Source organism: Diospyros lotus, unplaced genomic scaffold (assembly GCF_014633365.1).
Source record: "Diospyros lotus cultivar Yz01 unplaced genomic scaffold, ASM1463336v1 superscaf1, whole genome shotgun sequence".
Classification (NCBI taxonomy): Eukaryota; Viridiplantae; Streptophyta; class Magnoliopsida; order Ericales; family Ebenaceae; genus Diospyros; species Diospyros lotus.
The window spans coordinates 77,038-91,365 of NW_026267104.1; the positions used below are offsets into that span (position 1 = coordinate 77,038).

Below are 14,328 nucleotides of genomic sequence, written 5' to 3' on the forward strand. Positions count from 1 at the left end.
TCAAGTTTTCAAAACTTCCCGAAAGCCAAATTTGAACTTTATTTGGTGTTTTTAGCGTATCAAAATGTCGTCTTTCACAATTATTAGGAATCTTCAAAAGCAAATAAGTCAATTTTGAGATATCGTTGATTGAACAAACTTGACTCTTTCTTGTTTCAAGTGTTCTACTATGGACCCATGGATAAAAGTCATGTTTTGGAAACTTCTCAAAAACAGAATTTGAACTTTCTTTAGTGTATTTATTGTATCAAAATATCGTCTTTCACATAGATTCGGAATCGTCAGAAACAAATGAGTCAATTTTGACATAACTTTGATTGAATAAAGTTGAGTCTTTCTTATTTCAATTGTTCCACTATGGACCCGTGACTAAAACTCAAGTTTTCAAAACTTCCCGAAATCCAAAATTGAACTTTCTTTAGTGTATTTAGTGTATCAAAATATCGTCTTTCACATACATTCAGAATAGTTAAAAGCAAATGAGTCAATTTTGAGATAACTTTGATAGAACAAAGTTGACTCTTTCTTGTTTCAATTGTTCTACTATGGAACCTTGACTTGCACACTAAGAGCTCTCATTGCCACCAAGAGCTCCCCATCAACCGGGTACTCAATGCCACTTGCATCCTCTAAAGGTGGCATGGACTCATTATCAGACTTATTATCAATCTCATCTTCGGTCTCAATATCACCATCATCTTTCAAAATCATCACACTCTTGTTTGGGCATTAAGATGCAATATGGCCTGTTCCCAAACACTTAAAGCATTTGATATCTCTATATCTAGGAGGTAGAGTATCAGATTTTACCTTATTTGGTGCTCCTCCATCTTTGTTTGTTTTGAAGGTTTCAACATTAGGCCTTTCATCCTTTCCACTACAATTCGATTCCCATGTTGAAGAAGAACTTGAATTTTGCCCAATTCGTGTGGACCCCTTTCTCCTCAATTGTCGCTCCACTTTAATGGCCATGTGCACCATGTCATCTAACTCAACGTAATGTTGTAATTCGACCACATCTGCAATATCACGGTTCAATCCAACTAGGAACCTGGCCATGGTAGTTTCTCGGTCCTCCTCCACATTGGCTCGAATCATGGCTATTTCCATCTCCTTGTGGTAGTCCTCAACACTTTTGGAACCTTGAGTAAGGCGTTGCAACTTCTGAAATAAGTCCCTATAGTAGTGACTTGGAATGAATCGCCTCCTCATAATAGCCTTCATTTCTTCCCATGTCTCAATGGGCCTTTCATGATTCCGTCTCCTGCTCAAAATAAGTTGATCCCACCAAATAATAGCATAATCAGTAAATTCGATGGTGGCCAATTTTACCTTTTTCAATTCAGAGTACTTGTGACAAGAAAACACCATTTCAACCTTTGTCTCCCACTTCAAATAAACTTCTGGATCGTTTTTTCCTTGGAAAGATGGAATCTGCATCTTAATGTTGTCCAAGTTATTATCAATCCTTTCTCCATGTCTAACTCCTCTATCTCTATTCCCACGCCTAATTCGGCCTACACTTACATTAGAGGAACGATCATCATCATCTAGGTCATCCCCATAGTCATCTTCATAATCATACCTAGGTGGATGCCTCTCTCTTCGTTGCACAGTAGGAGCTCTAGGTGGTTGCCCCCTTTGTGAACTAGATTCAACTTTATCTATTTTCTCATTTATCTCATCAAACCTCATCTCCATTCGTTCAAATTTTTGCTCTAAGGACTGAAAGAAGAGTTTGAAATCTATCTTTTCCTGAGCTTCATTCTCTCGAGACATGTTTAATAGCCTGCAAAACAAAGTTAGGAAACCTCACAAACACTCCCTCACGTGTTTCCTCTCAAGATTGATAGCACTCACACTCGTGTATTCTCAAACTTGGCTTTTACCCTCTTATGAGCTCACACTCTCCTGCCTTTTTCCACTCTTTAGCCTCCTCTTTTAGTTCTTTATTGAACTCAAATGAACTCAATCAAAATTTTTCTTGCAACAATCCAAACTCAACCAATCAGATCACTAAGAATGAGAATGGATTAATTTGCAAAGGACGAAAAAAATAGGCAGAATTTAAGAAGCCGAAAGGATAGAGTTATAATGAAACAATGGATAAGAAAAGACAACAGGAAAAGGAGATACGAATTTTGATGCAACTAGGGTCAAACTGTTCTGAATAGACAGAATACACACTTTATGCTATCAAAACTTGAATGATAAGCAACACTTCAACTAATTCAGATTCAATTGATTTCTGAATTTACTTTACTTTTTTTTTTTTTGAATTTTCAATTTCGCACTTTCTTTTTCTTTGCGAACTTCCAACTTTCCACTCTTTTTTTTTTTTTTTTGAATTTCCAACTTTCCTTTTTTTTTTTTTTTGGAATTCCCAACTTCTCACTTTTTTTTATATATATAATGATAAATAACAAAACTTGAAGAAATCAAGATGAAAAATAGGCAAAGTTGCAAACTTGAAGAACAAACAATGGTGCGGGAATAAAGAGAAACAATAATCAATGAAAGCAAAAATAAGGATAGTTCAAACCTGATTTAGAGCCAAAGCTCTGATACCAAATGATGTGAACCCCACGAAGGAAGGTGAGACCCGACGATCAAAAATGGTTCCTTTGCCAAGGATCGTTCTAAAACAGATTCATAATAAAGAAAACAAAGGACCTTGACCCGTTATCTATAAAGAGATAAGAACCAAAGGTATAAGAAGGTAGGGTTGACGCCACACTCAAGATAGATGAGAAGATTTGTGAGTGATAAGTCAAGGATGAACGCCACAAGATAAAATCTTGATAAGTTCAAAATAGTTCGTTGAAGAACCAAAGAGAAAACTCTCACAAAATAATATTGATCCAAAACTAAATTCCTCTCGGGTTACATTGGCTTATATAGCCGAATTCAAATTCTAAATTAGAAAGAAATAAATCAAATCCCAGGCATATTAGGAATTGATTACAAGAAGGAAATAGCATAATCTGATAAAGAAACAAGAATTATCTAAAATAGAAAAGATTTAAAACAAAGGAGGAAATAAGGGAAGCTTGGATCAATCTTGTCAATCAATCAATCATCTCCAAATCTTGCAAATCTTGTCAATCAATCAATCAACCAATCAATCTGGCAATCTTGTCAATCAATCAATCAATCAATCAACCCCAAATCTGGCAATCTTGTCAATCAATCAACCAATCAATCAATCAACCCCAAATTTGGCAATTGTGTCAATCAATCAACCAATCAATCAATCAACCCCAAATCTTGCAATCTTGTTATTGGGCCTCCATAAATGCTCAACAGATTTTGGGCCTCCATTAATGCTTAAATTGGGCCTCCATCAATGTTCAACAGATATTGGGCCTCCATTAATGCTCAACAGATCTTGTGAGGCTTTAGCAACCTGATTCACATCATCTTGTTTCAATTGTTCTACTATGGACCCATGGCTAAAAGTTATGTATTGGAAACTTCCCAAAAACTAAATTTGAACTTTCTTTAGTGTATTTTGTGTATCAAAATATCGTCTTTCACATAGATTCGGAATCGTGAAAAACAAATGAGTCAATTTTGAGATAACTTTGGTTGAACAAAGTTGACTCTTTCTTATTTCAATTGTTCTACTATGGACCCATGACTAAAACTCAAGTTTTCAAAACTTCCTAAAATCCAAATTTGAACTTTCTTTAGTGTATTTAGCGTATCAAAAAGTCGTCTTTCACAATCATTAGGAATCGTAAAAAGCAAATAAGTCAATTTGGAGATATTGTTGATTGAACAAACTTGAATCTTTCTTGTTTCAAGTGTTCTACTATGGACCCATGGCTAAAACACATGTTTTCAAAACTTCCCAAAAATCGAATTTGAACTTTCTTTAGTGTATTTAGTGTATCAAAATATCGTCTTTCACATAGATTCGGAATCGTTAAAAACAAAAGAGTCAATTTTGACATAACTTTGATTGAACAAAGTTGACTCTTGTTTCAATTGTTCTACTATGGACCCGTGACTAAAACTCAAGTTTTCAAAACTTCCTGAAATCCAAAATTGAACTTTCTTTAGTGTATTTGGTTTATCAAAATATCGTCTTTCACAAACATTCGGAATCGTTAAAGACAAATGAGTCAATTTTGAGATAACTTTGATTGAACAAAGTTGACTCGTTCTTGTTTCAATTGTTCTGCTATGGACCCATGACTAAAACTCAAGTTTTCAAAACTTCCCGAAATCCAAATTTGAACTTTCTTTAGTGTATTTAGTATATCAAAATATCGTCTTTCACATACATTCGGAATCGTGAAAAACAAATGAGTCAATTTTGAGATAACTTTGGTTGAACAAAGTTGACTCTTTCTTGTTTCAATTGTTCTACTATGGACCCATGACTAAAACTCAAGTCTTCAAAACTTCCTGAAATCCAAATTTGAACTTTCTTTAGTGTATTTAGCGTATCAAAAAGTCGTCTTTCACAATCATTAGGAATCATAAAAAGCAAATAAGTCAATTTTGAGATATTGTTGATTGAACAAACTTGACTCTTTCTTGTTTCAAGTGTTCTACTATGGACCCATGGCTAAAACACATGTTTTCAAAACTTCCCAAAAATCGAATTTGAACTTTCTTTAGTGTATTTAGTGTATCAAAATATCGTCTTTCACATAGATTCGGAATCGTTAAAAACAAAAGAGTCAATTTTGAGATAACTTTGATTGAACAAAGTTGACTCTTGTTTCAATTGTTCTACTATGGACCCATGGCTAAAACTCAAGTTTTCAAAACTTCGCGAAAGCAAAATTTGAACTTTATTTAGTGTTTTTAGCGTGTCAAAATGTCGTCTTTCACAATTATTAGGAATCTTCAAAAGCAAATAAGTGAATTTTGAGATATGGTTGATTGAACAAACTTGACTCTTTCTTGTTTCAAGTGTTCTACTATGGACCCATGGGTAAAAGTCATGTTTTAAAAAACTTCCCAAAAACCGAATTTGAACTTTCTTTAGTGTATTTAGTGTATCAAAATATCGTCTTTCACATAGATTCGGAATCGTTAAAAACAAATGAGTCAATTTTGAGATAACTTTGATTGAACAAAGTTGACTCTTTCTTGTTTCAATTGTTCTACTATGGACCCATGGCTAAAAGTCATGTATTGGAAACTTCCCAAAAACTAAATTTGAACTTTCTTTAGTGTATTTTGTGTATCAAAATATCGTCTTTCACATAGATTCGGAATCGTTAAAAACAAATGAGTAAATTTTGAGATAACTTTGATTGACTCTTTCTTCTTTCAATTGTTCTACTATGGACCCCTGACTAAAACTCAAGTTTTCAAAATTTCTCGAAATCAGAATTTGAACTTTCTTTAGTGTATTTAGTGTATCAAAATATCGTCTTTCACAAACATTCGGAATCGTTAAAGACAAATGAGTCAATTTTGAGATAACTTTGATTGAACAAAGTTGACTCGTTCTTGTTTCAATTGTTCTGCTATGGACCCATGACTAAAACTCAAGTTTTCAAAACTTCCCGAAATCCAAATTTGAACTTTATTTAGTGTATTTAGTATATCAAAATATCGTCTTTCACATACATTCGGAATCGTGAAAAACAAATGAGTCAATTTTGAGATAACTTTGGTTGAACAAAGTTGACTCTTTCTTGTTTCAATTGTTCTACTATGGACCCATGACTAAAACTCAAGTTTTCAAAACTTCCTGAAATCCAAATTTGAACTTTCTTTAGTGTATTTAGCGTATCAAAAAGTCGTCTTTCACAATCATTAGGAATCGTAAAAAGCAAATAAGTCAATTTTGAGATATTGTTGATTGAACAAACTTGAATCTTTCTTGTTTCAAGTGTTCTACTATGGACCCATGGCTAAAACACATGTTTTCAAAACTTCCCAAAAATCGAATTTGAACTTTCTTTAGTGTATTTAGTGTATCAAAATATCGTCTTTCACATAGATTCGGAATCGTTAAAAACAAAAGAGTCAATTTTGACATAACTTTGATTGAACAAAGTTGACTCTTGTTTCAATTGTTCTACTATGGACCCGTGACTAAAACTCAAGTTTTCAAAACTTCCTGAAATCCAAAATTGAACTTTCTTTAGTGTATTTGGTTTATCAAAATATCGTCTTTCACAAACATTCGGAATCGTTAAAGACAAATGAGTCAATTTTGAGATAACTTTGATTGAACAAAGTTGACTCGTTCTTGTTTCAATTGTTCTGCTATGGACCCATGACTAAAACTCAAGTTTTCAAAACTTCCCGAAATCCAAATTTGAACTTTCTTTAGTGTATTTAGTATATCAAAATATCGTCTTTCACATACATTCGGAATCGTGAAAAACAAATGAGTCAATTTTGAGATAACTTTGGTTGAACAAAGTTGACTCTTTCTTGTTTCAATTGTTCTACTATGGACCCATGACTAAAACTCAAGTCTTCAAAACTTCCTGAAATCCAAATTTGAACTTTCTTTAGTGTATTTAGCGTATCAAAAAGTCGTCTTTCACAATCATTAGGAATCATAAAAAGCAAATAAGTCAATTTTGAGATATTGTTGATTGAACAAACTTGACTCTTTCTTGTTTCAAGTGTTCTACTATGGACCCATGGCTAAAACACATGTTTTCAAAACTTCCCAAAAATCGAATTTGAACTTTCTTTAGTGTATTTAGTGTATCAAAATATCGTCTTTCACATAGATTCGGAATCGTTAAAAATAAAGAGTCAATTTTGAGATAACTTTGATTGAACAAAGTTGACTCTTGTTTCAATTGTTCTACTATGGACCCATGGCTAAAACTCAAGTTTTCAAAACTTCGCGAAAGCAAAATTTGAACTTTATTTAGTGTTTTTAGCGTGTCAAAATGTCGTCTTTCACAATTATTAGAAATCTTCAAAAGCAAATAAGTCAATTTTGAGATATCGTTGATTGAACAAACTTGACTCTTTCTTGTTTCAAGTGTTCTACTATGGACCCATGGCTAAAAGTCATGTTTTGGAAACTTCCCAAAAACAGAATTTGAACTTTTTTTAGTGTATTTATTGTATCAAAATATCTTCTTTCACATAGAATCGAAATCGTTAAAAACAAATGAGTCAATTTTGACATAACTTTGATTGAACAAAGTTGACTCTTTGTTGTTTCAATTGTTCTACTATGGACCCATGGCTAAAACTCAAGTTTTCAAAACTACGCGAAAGCAAAATTTGAACTTTATTTAGTGTTTTTAGCGTGTCAAAATGTCGTCTTTCACAATTATTAGGAATCTTCAAAAGCAAATAAGTGAATTTTGAGATATCGTTGATTGAACAAACTTGACTCTTTCTTGTTTCAAGTGTTCTACTATGGACCCATGGGTAAAAGTCATGTTTTAAAAAACTTCCCAAAAACCGAATTTGAACTTTCTTTAGTGTATTTAGTGTATCAAAATATCGTCTTTCACATAGATTCGGAATCGTTAAAAACAAATGAGTCAATTTTGAGATAACTTTGATTGAACAAAGTTGACTCTTTCTTGTTTCAATTGTTCTACTATGGACCCATGGCTAAAAGTTATGTATTGGAAACTTCCCAAAAACTAAATTTGAACTTTCTTTAGTGTATTTATTGTATCAAAATATCTTCTTTCACATAGATTCGAAATCGTTAAAAACAAATGAGTCAATTTTGACATGACTTTGATTGAACAAAGTTGACTCTTTGTTGTTTCAATTGTTCTACTATGGACCCATGGCTAAAACTCAAGTTTTCAAAACTACGCGAAAGCAAAATTTGAACTTTATTTAGTGTTTTTAGTGTGTCAAAATGTCGTCTTTCACAATTATTAGGAATCTTCAAAAGCAAATAAGTGAATTTTGAGATATCGTTGATTGAACAAACTTGACTCTTTCTTGTTTCAAGTGTTCTACTATGGACCCATGGGTAAAAGTCATGTTTTAAAAAACTTCCCAAAAACCGAATTTGAACTTTCTTTAGTGTATTTAGTGTATCAAAATATCGTCTTTCACATAGATTCGGAATCGTTAAAAACAAATGAGTCAATTTTGAGATAACTTTGATTGAACAAAGTTGACTCTTTCTTGTTTCAATTGTTCTACTATGGACCCATGGCTAAAAGTTATGTATTGGAAACTTCCCAAAAACTAAATTTGACCTTTCTTTAGTGTATTTTGTGTATCAAAATATCGTCTTTCACATAGATTCGGAATCGTGAAAAACAAATGAGTCAATTTTGAGATAACTTTGGTTGAACAAAGTTGACTCTTTCTTATTTCAATTGTTCTACTATGGACCCATGACTAAAACTCAAGTTTTCAAAACTTCCTAAAATCCAAATTTGAACTTTCTTTAGTGTATTTAGCGTATCAAAAAGTCGTCTTTCACAATCATTAGGAATCGTAAAAAGCAAATAAGTCAATTTGGAGATATTGTTGATTGAACAAACTTGAATCTTTCTTGTTTCAAGTGTTCTACTATGGACCCATGGCTAAAACACATGTTTTCAAAACTTCCCAAAAATCGAATTTGAACTTTCTTTAGTGTATTTAGTGTATCAAAATATCGTCTTTCACATAGATTCGGAATCGTTAAAAACAAAAGAGTCAATTTTGACATAACTTTGATTGAACAAAGTTGACTCTTGTTTCAATTGTTCTACTATGGACCCGTGACTAAAACTCAAGTTTTCAAAACTTCCTGAAATCCAAAATTGAACTTTCTTTAGTGTATTTGGTTTATCAAAATATCGTCTTTCACAAACATTCGGAATCGTTAAAGACAAATGAGTCAATTTTGAGATAACTTTGATTGAACAAAGTTGACTCGTTCTTGTTTCAATTGTTCTGCTATGGACCCATGACTAAAACTCAAGTTTTCAAAACTTCCCGAAATCCAAATTTGAACTTTCTTTAGTGTATTTAGTATATCAAAATATCGTCTTTCACATACATTCGGAATCGTGAAAAACAAATGAGTCAATTTTGAGATAACTTTGGTTGAACAAAGTTGACTCTTTCTTGTTTCAATTGTTCTACTATGGACCCATGACTAAAACTCAAGTCTTCAAAACTTCCTGAAATCCAAATTTGAACTTTCTTTAGTGTATTTAGTATATCAAAATATCGTCTTTCACATACATTCGGAATCGTGAAAAACAAATGAGTCAATTTTGAGATAACTTTGGTTGAACAAAGTTGACTCTTTCTTGTTTCAATTGTTCTACTATGGACCCATGACTAAAACTCAAGTCTTCAAAACTTCCTGAAATCCAAATTTGAACTTTCTTTAGTGTATTTAGCGTATCAAAAAGTCGTCTTTCACAATCATTAGGAATCATAAAAAGCAAATAAGTCAATTTTGAGATATTGTTGATTGAACAAACTTGACTCTTTCTTGTTTCAAGTGTTCTACTATGGACCCATGGCTAAAACACATGTTTTCAAAACTTCCCAAAAATCGAATTTGAACTTTCTTTAGTGTATTTAGTGTATCAAAATATCGTCTTTCACATAGATTCGGAATCGTTAAAAACAAAAGAGTCAATTTTGACATAACTTTGATTGAACAAAGTTGACTCTTGTTTCAATTGTTCTACTATGGACCCATGGCTAAAACTCAAGTTTTCAAAACTTCGCGAAAGCAAAATTTGAACTTTATTTAGTGTTTTTAGCGTGTCAAAATGTCGTCTTTCACAATTATTAGAAATCTTCAAAAGCAAATAAGTCAATTTTGAGATATCGTTGATTGAACAAACTTGACTCTTTCTTGTTTCAAGTGTTCTACTATGGACCCATGGCTAAAAGTCATGTTTTGGAAACTTCCCAAAAACAGAATTTGAACTTTTTTTAGTGTATTTATTGTATCAAAATATCTTCTTTCACATAGAATCGAAATCGTTAAAAACAAATGAGTCAATTTTGACATAACTTTGATTGAACAAAGTTGACTCTTTGTTGTTTCAATTGTTCTACTATGGACCCATGGCTAAAACTCAAGTTTTCAAAACTACGCGAAAGAAAAATTTGAACTTTATTTAGTGTTTTTAGCGTGTCAAAATGTCGTCTTTCACAATTATTAGGAATCTTCAAAAGCAAATAAGTGAATTTTGAGATATGGTTGATTGAACAAACTTGACTCTTTCTTGTTTCAAGTGTTCTACTATGGACCCATGGGTAAAAGTCATGTTTTAAAAAACTTCCCAAAAACCGAATTTGAACTTTCTTTAGTGTATTTAGTGTATCAAAATATCGTCTTTCACATAGATTCGGAATCGTTAAAAACAAATGAGTCAATTTTGAGATAACTTTGATTGAACAAAGTTGACTCTTTCTTGTTTCAATTGTTCTACTATGGACCCATGGCTAAAAGTCATGTATTGGAAACTTCCCAAAAACTAAATTTGAACTTTCTTTAGTGTATTTTGTGTATCAAAATATCGTCTTTCACATAGATTCGGAATCGTTAAAAACAAATGAGTAAATTTTGAGATAACTTTGATTGACTCTTTCTTCTTTCAATTGTTCTACTATGGACCCCTGACTAAAACTCAAGTTTTCAAAACTTCTCGAAATCAGAATTTGAACTTTCTTTAGTGTATTTCGTGTATCAAAATATCGTCTTTCACAAACATTCGGAATCGTTAAAGACAAATGAGTCAATTTTGAGATAACTTTGATTGAACAAAGTTGACTCGTTCTTGTTTCAATTGTTCTGCTATGGACCCATGACTAAAACTCAAGTTTTCAAAACTTCCCGAAATCCAAATTTGAACTTTATTTAGTGTATTTAGTATATCAAAATATCGTCTTTCACATACATTCGGAATCGTGAAAAACAAATGAGTCAATTTTGAGATAACTTTGGTTGAACAAAGTTGACTCTTTCTTGTTTCAATTGTTCTACTATGGACCCATGACTAAAACTCAAGTTTTCAAAACTTCCTGAAATCCAAATTTGAACTTTCTTTAGTGTATTTAGCGTATCAAAAAGTCGTCTTTCACAATCATTAGGAATCGTAAAAAGCAAATAAGTCAATTTTGAGATATTGTTGATTGAACAAACTTGAATCTTTCTTGTTTCAAGTGTTCTACTATGGACCCATGGCTAAAACACATGTTTTCAAAACTTCCCAAAAATCGAATTTGAACTTTCTTTAGTGTATTTAGTGTATCAAAATATCGTCTTTCACATAGATTCGGAATCGTTAAAAACAAAAGAGTCAATTTTGACATAACTTTGATTGAACAAAGTTGACTCTTGTTTCAATTGTTCTACTATGGACCCGTGACTAAAACTCAAGTTTTCAAAACTTCCTGAAATCCAAAATTGAACTTTCTTTAGTGTATTTGGTTTATCAAAATATCGTCTTTCACAAACATTCGGAATCGTTAAAGACAAATGAGTCAATTTTGAGATAACTTTGATTGAACAAAGTTGACTCGTTCTTGTTTCAATTGTTCTGCTATGGACCCATGACTAAAACTCAAGTTTTCAAAACTTCCCGAAATCCAAATTTGAACTTTCTTTAGTGTATTTAGTATATCAAAATATCATCTTTCACATAGATTCGGAATCGTTAAAAACAAAAGAGTCAATTTTGAGATAACTTTGATTGAACAAAGTTGACTCTTGTTTCAATTGTTCTACTATGGACCCATGGCTAAAACTCAAGTTTTCAAAACTTCGCGAAAGCCAAATTTGAACTTTATTTAGTGTTTTTAGCGTATCAAAATGTCGTCTTTCACAATTATTAGAAATCTTCAAAAGCAAATAAGTCAATTTTGAGATATCGTTGATTGAACAAACTTGACTCTTTCTTGTTTCAAGTGTTCTACTATGGACCCATCGCTAAAAGTCATGTTTTGGAAACTTCCCAAAAACAGAATTTGAACTTTCTTTAGTGTATTTATTGTATCAAAATATCGTCTTTCACATAGATTCGAAATCGTTAAAAGCAAATGAGTCAATTTTGACATAACTTTGATTGAACAAAGTTGACTCTTTGTTGTTTCAATTGTTCTACTATGGACCCATGGCTAAAACTCAAGTTTTCAAAACTACGCGAAAGCAAAATTTGAACTTTATTTAGTGTTTTTAGCGTGTCAAAATGTCGTCTTTCACAATTATTAGAAATCTTCAAAAGCAAATAAGTCAATTTTGAGATATCGTTGATTGAACAAACTTGACTCTTTCTTGTTTCAAGTGTTCTACTATGGACCCATGGCTAAAAGTCATGTTTTGGAAACTTCCCAAAAACAGAATTTGAACTTTCTTTAGTGTATTTATTGTATCAAAATATCGTCTTTCACATAGATTCGAAATCGTTAAAAGCAAATGAGTCGATTTTGACATAACTTTGATTGAACAAAGTTGACTCTTTGTTGTTTCAATTGTTCTACTATGGACCCATGGCTAAAACTCAAGTTTTCAAAACTACGCGAAAGCAAAATTTGAACTTTATTTAGTGTTTTTAGCGTGTCAAAATGTCGTCTTTCACAATTATTAGGAATCTTCAAAAGCAAATAAGTGAATTTTGAGATATCGTTGATTGAACAAACTTGACTCTTTCTTGTTTCAAGTGTTCTACTATGGACCCATGGGTAAAAGTCATGTTTTAAAAAACTTCCCAAAAATTGAATTTGAACTTTCTTTAGAGTATTTAGTGTATCAAAATATCGTCTTTCCCATAGATTCGAAATCGTCAAAAAGGAATGAATCAATTTTTAGATATCGTTGATTGAATAAAGTTGAGTCTTTAAGTCATGTTTTCAAAACTTCCAAAAAACAGAATTTGAACTTTTTTTAGTGTATTTAGTGTATCAAAATATCGTCTCTCCCATAGATTCAGAATCGTCAAAAAGGAATGAGTCAATTTTGTGATATCGTTGATTGAATAAAGTTGAGTCTTTCTTGTTTCAAGTGTTCTACTATGGACCCATGGCTAAAAGTCATGTTTTCAAAACTTCCCAAAATCGAAATTTGAACTTTCTTTAGTGTATCAAAATGTCGTTTATCACAATTATTAGGAATCGTCAAAAGCAAACAAGTCAATTTTGAGATATCGTTGATTGAACAAACTTGACTCTTTCTTGTTTCAAGTGTTCTACTATGGACCCATGCCTAAAACACATGTTTTCAAAACTTCCCAAAAATCGAATTTGAACTTTCTTTAGTGTATTTAGTGTATCAAAATATCGTCTTTCACATAGATTCGGAATCGTCAAAAACAAAGGTGAAAATTTTGAGATATCGTTGACTGAATAAAGTTCAGTCTTACTTGTTCCAAGTGTTCTACTATGGACCCATGGCTAAAAGTCATGTTTTGGAAACTTCCCAAAAACCGAATTTGAACTTTCTTTAGTGTATTTAGGGTATCAAAATATCGTCTTTCACATAGATTCGGAATCGTTAAAAACAAATGAGTCAATTTTGACATAACTTTGATTGAACAAAGTTGACTCTTTGTTGTTTCAATTGTTCTACTATGGACCCATGGCTAAAACTCAAGTTTTCAAAACTACGCGAAAGCCAAATTTGAACTTTATTTAGTGTTTTTAGCGTGTCAAAATGTCGTCTTTCACAATTATTAGGAATCTTCAAAAGCAAATATGTGAATTTTGAGATATCGTTGATTGAACAAACTTGACTCTTTCTTGTTTCAAGTGTTCTACTATGGACCCACGGCAAAAAGTCATGTTTTAAAAAACTTCCCAAAAATCGAATTTGAACTTTCTTTAGAGTATTTAGTGTATCAAAATATCGTCTTTCCCATAGATTCGAAATCGTCAGAAAGGAATGAGTCAATTTTTAGATATCGTTGATTGAATAAAGTTGAGTCTTTAAGTCATGTTTTCAAAACTTCCAAAAAACAGAATTTGAACTTTTTTTAGTGTATTTAGTGTATCAAAATATCGTCTTTCACATACATTCGGAATCGTTAAAAACAAATGAGTCAATTTTGAGATAACTTTGATTGAACAAAGTTAACTCTTTCTTGTTTCAATTGTTCTACTATGGACCCATGGCTAAAAGTCATGTATTGGAAACTTCCCAAAAACTGAAATTGAACTTTCTTTAGTGTATTTTGTGTGTCAAAATATCGTCTTTCACATAGATTCGGAATCGTTAAAAACAAATGAGTAAATTTTGAGATAACTTTGATTGACTCTTTCTTCTTTCAATTGTTCTACTATGGACCCATGACTAAAACTCAAGTTTTCAAAACTTCTCGAAATCCAAATTTGAACTTTCTTTAGTGTATTTAGTGTATCAAAATATCGTCTTTCACAAACATTCGGAATCGTTAAAGACAA

General features: G+C 31.9%; 1 protein-coding gene across 1 annotated transcript in view; it reads right to left on the bottom strand.

Annotated features, from left to right (window-relative positions):
• Positions 1-566: 566 nt before the first annotated feature.
• The window catches only part of LOC127792786 (uncharacterized), an 86,961-nt gene continuing 73,199 nt past the window's right edge, over positions 567-14,328 (bottom strand). The window contains exon 2 of the mRNA XM_052323371.1: positions 567-3,406. Within this exon, the coding sequence (XP_052179331.1) occupies positions 730-1,779 (1,050 nt within the window). The 5' untranslated portion in view covers positions 1,780-3,406 and the 3' untranslated portion in view covers positions 567-729. The remainder of the gene's footprint in view (positions 3,407-14,328) is intronic.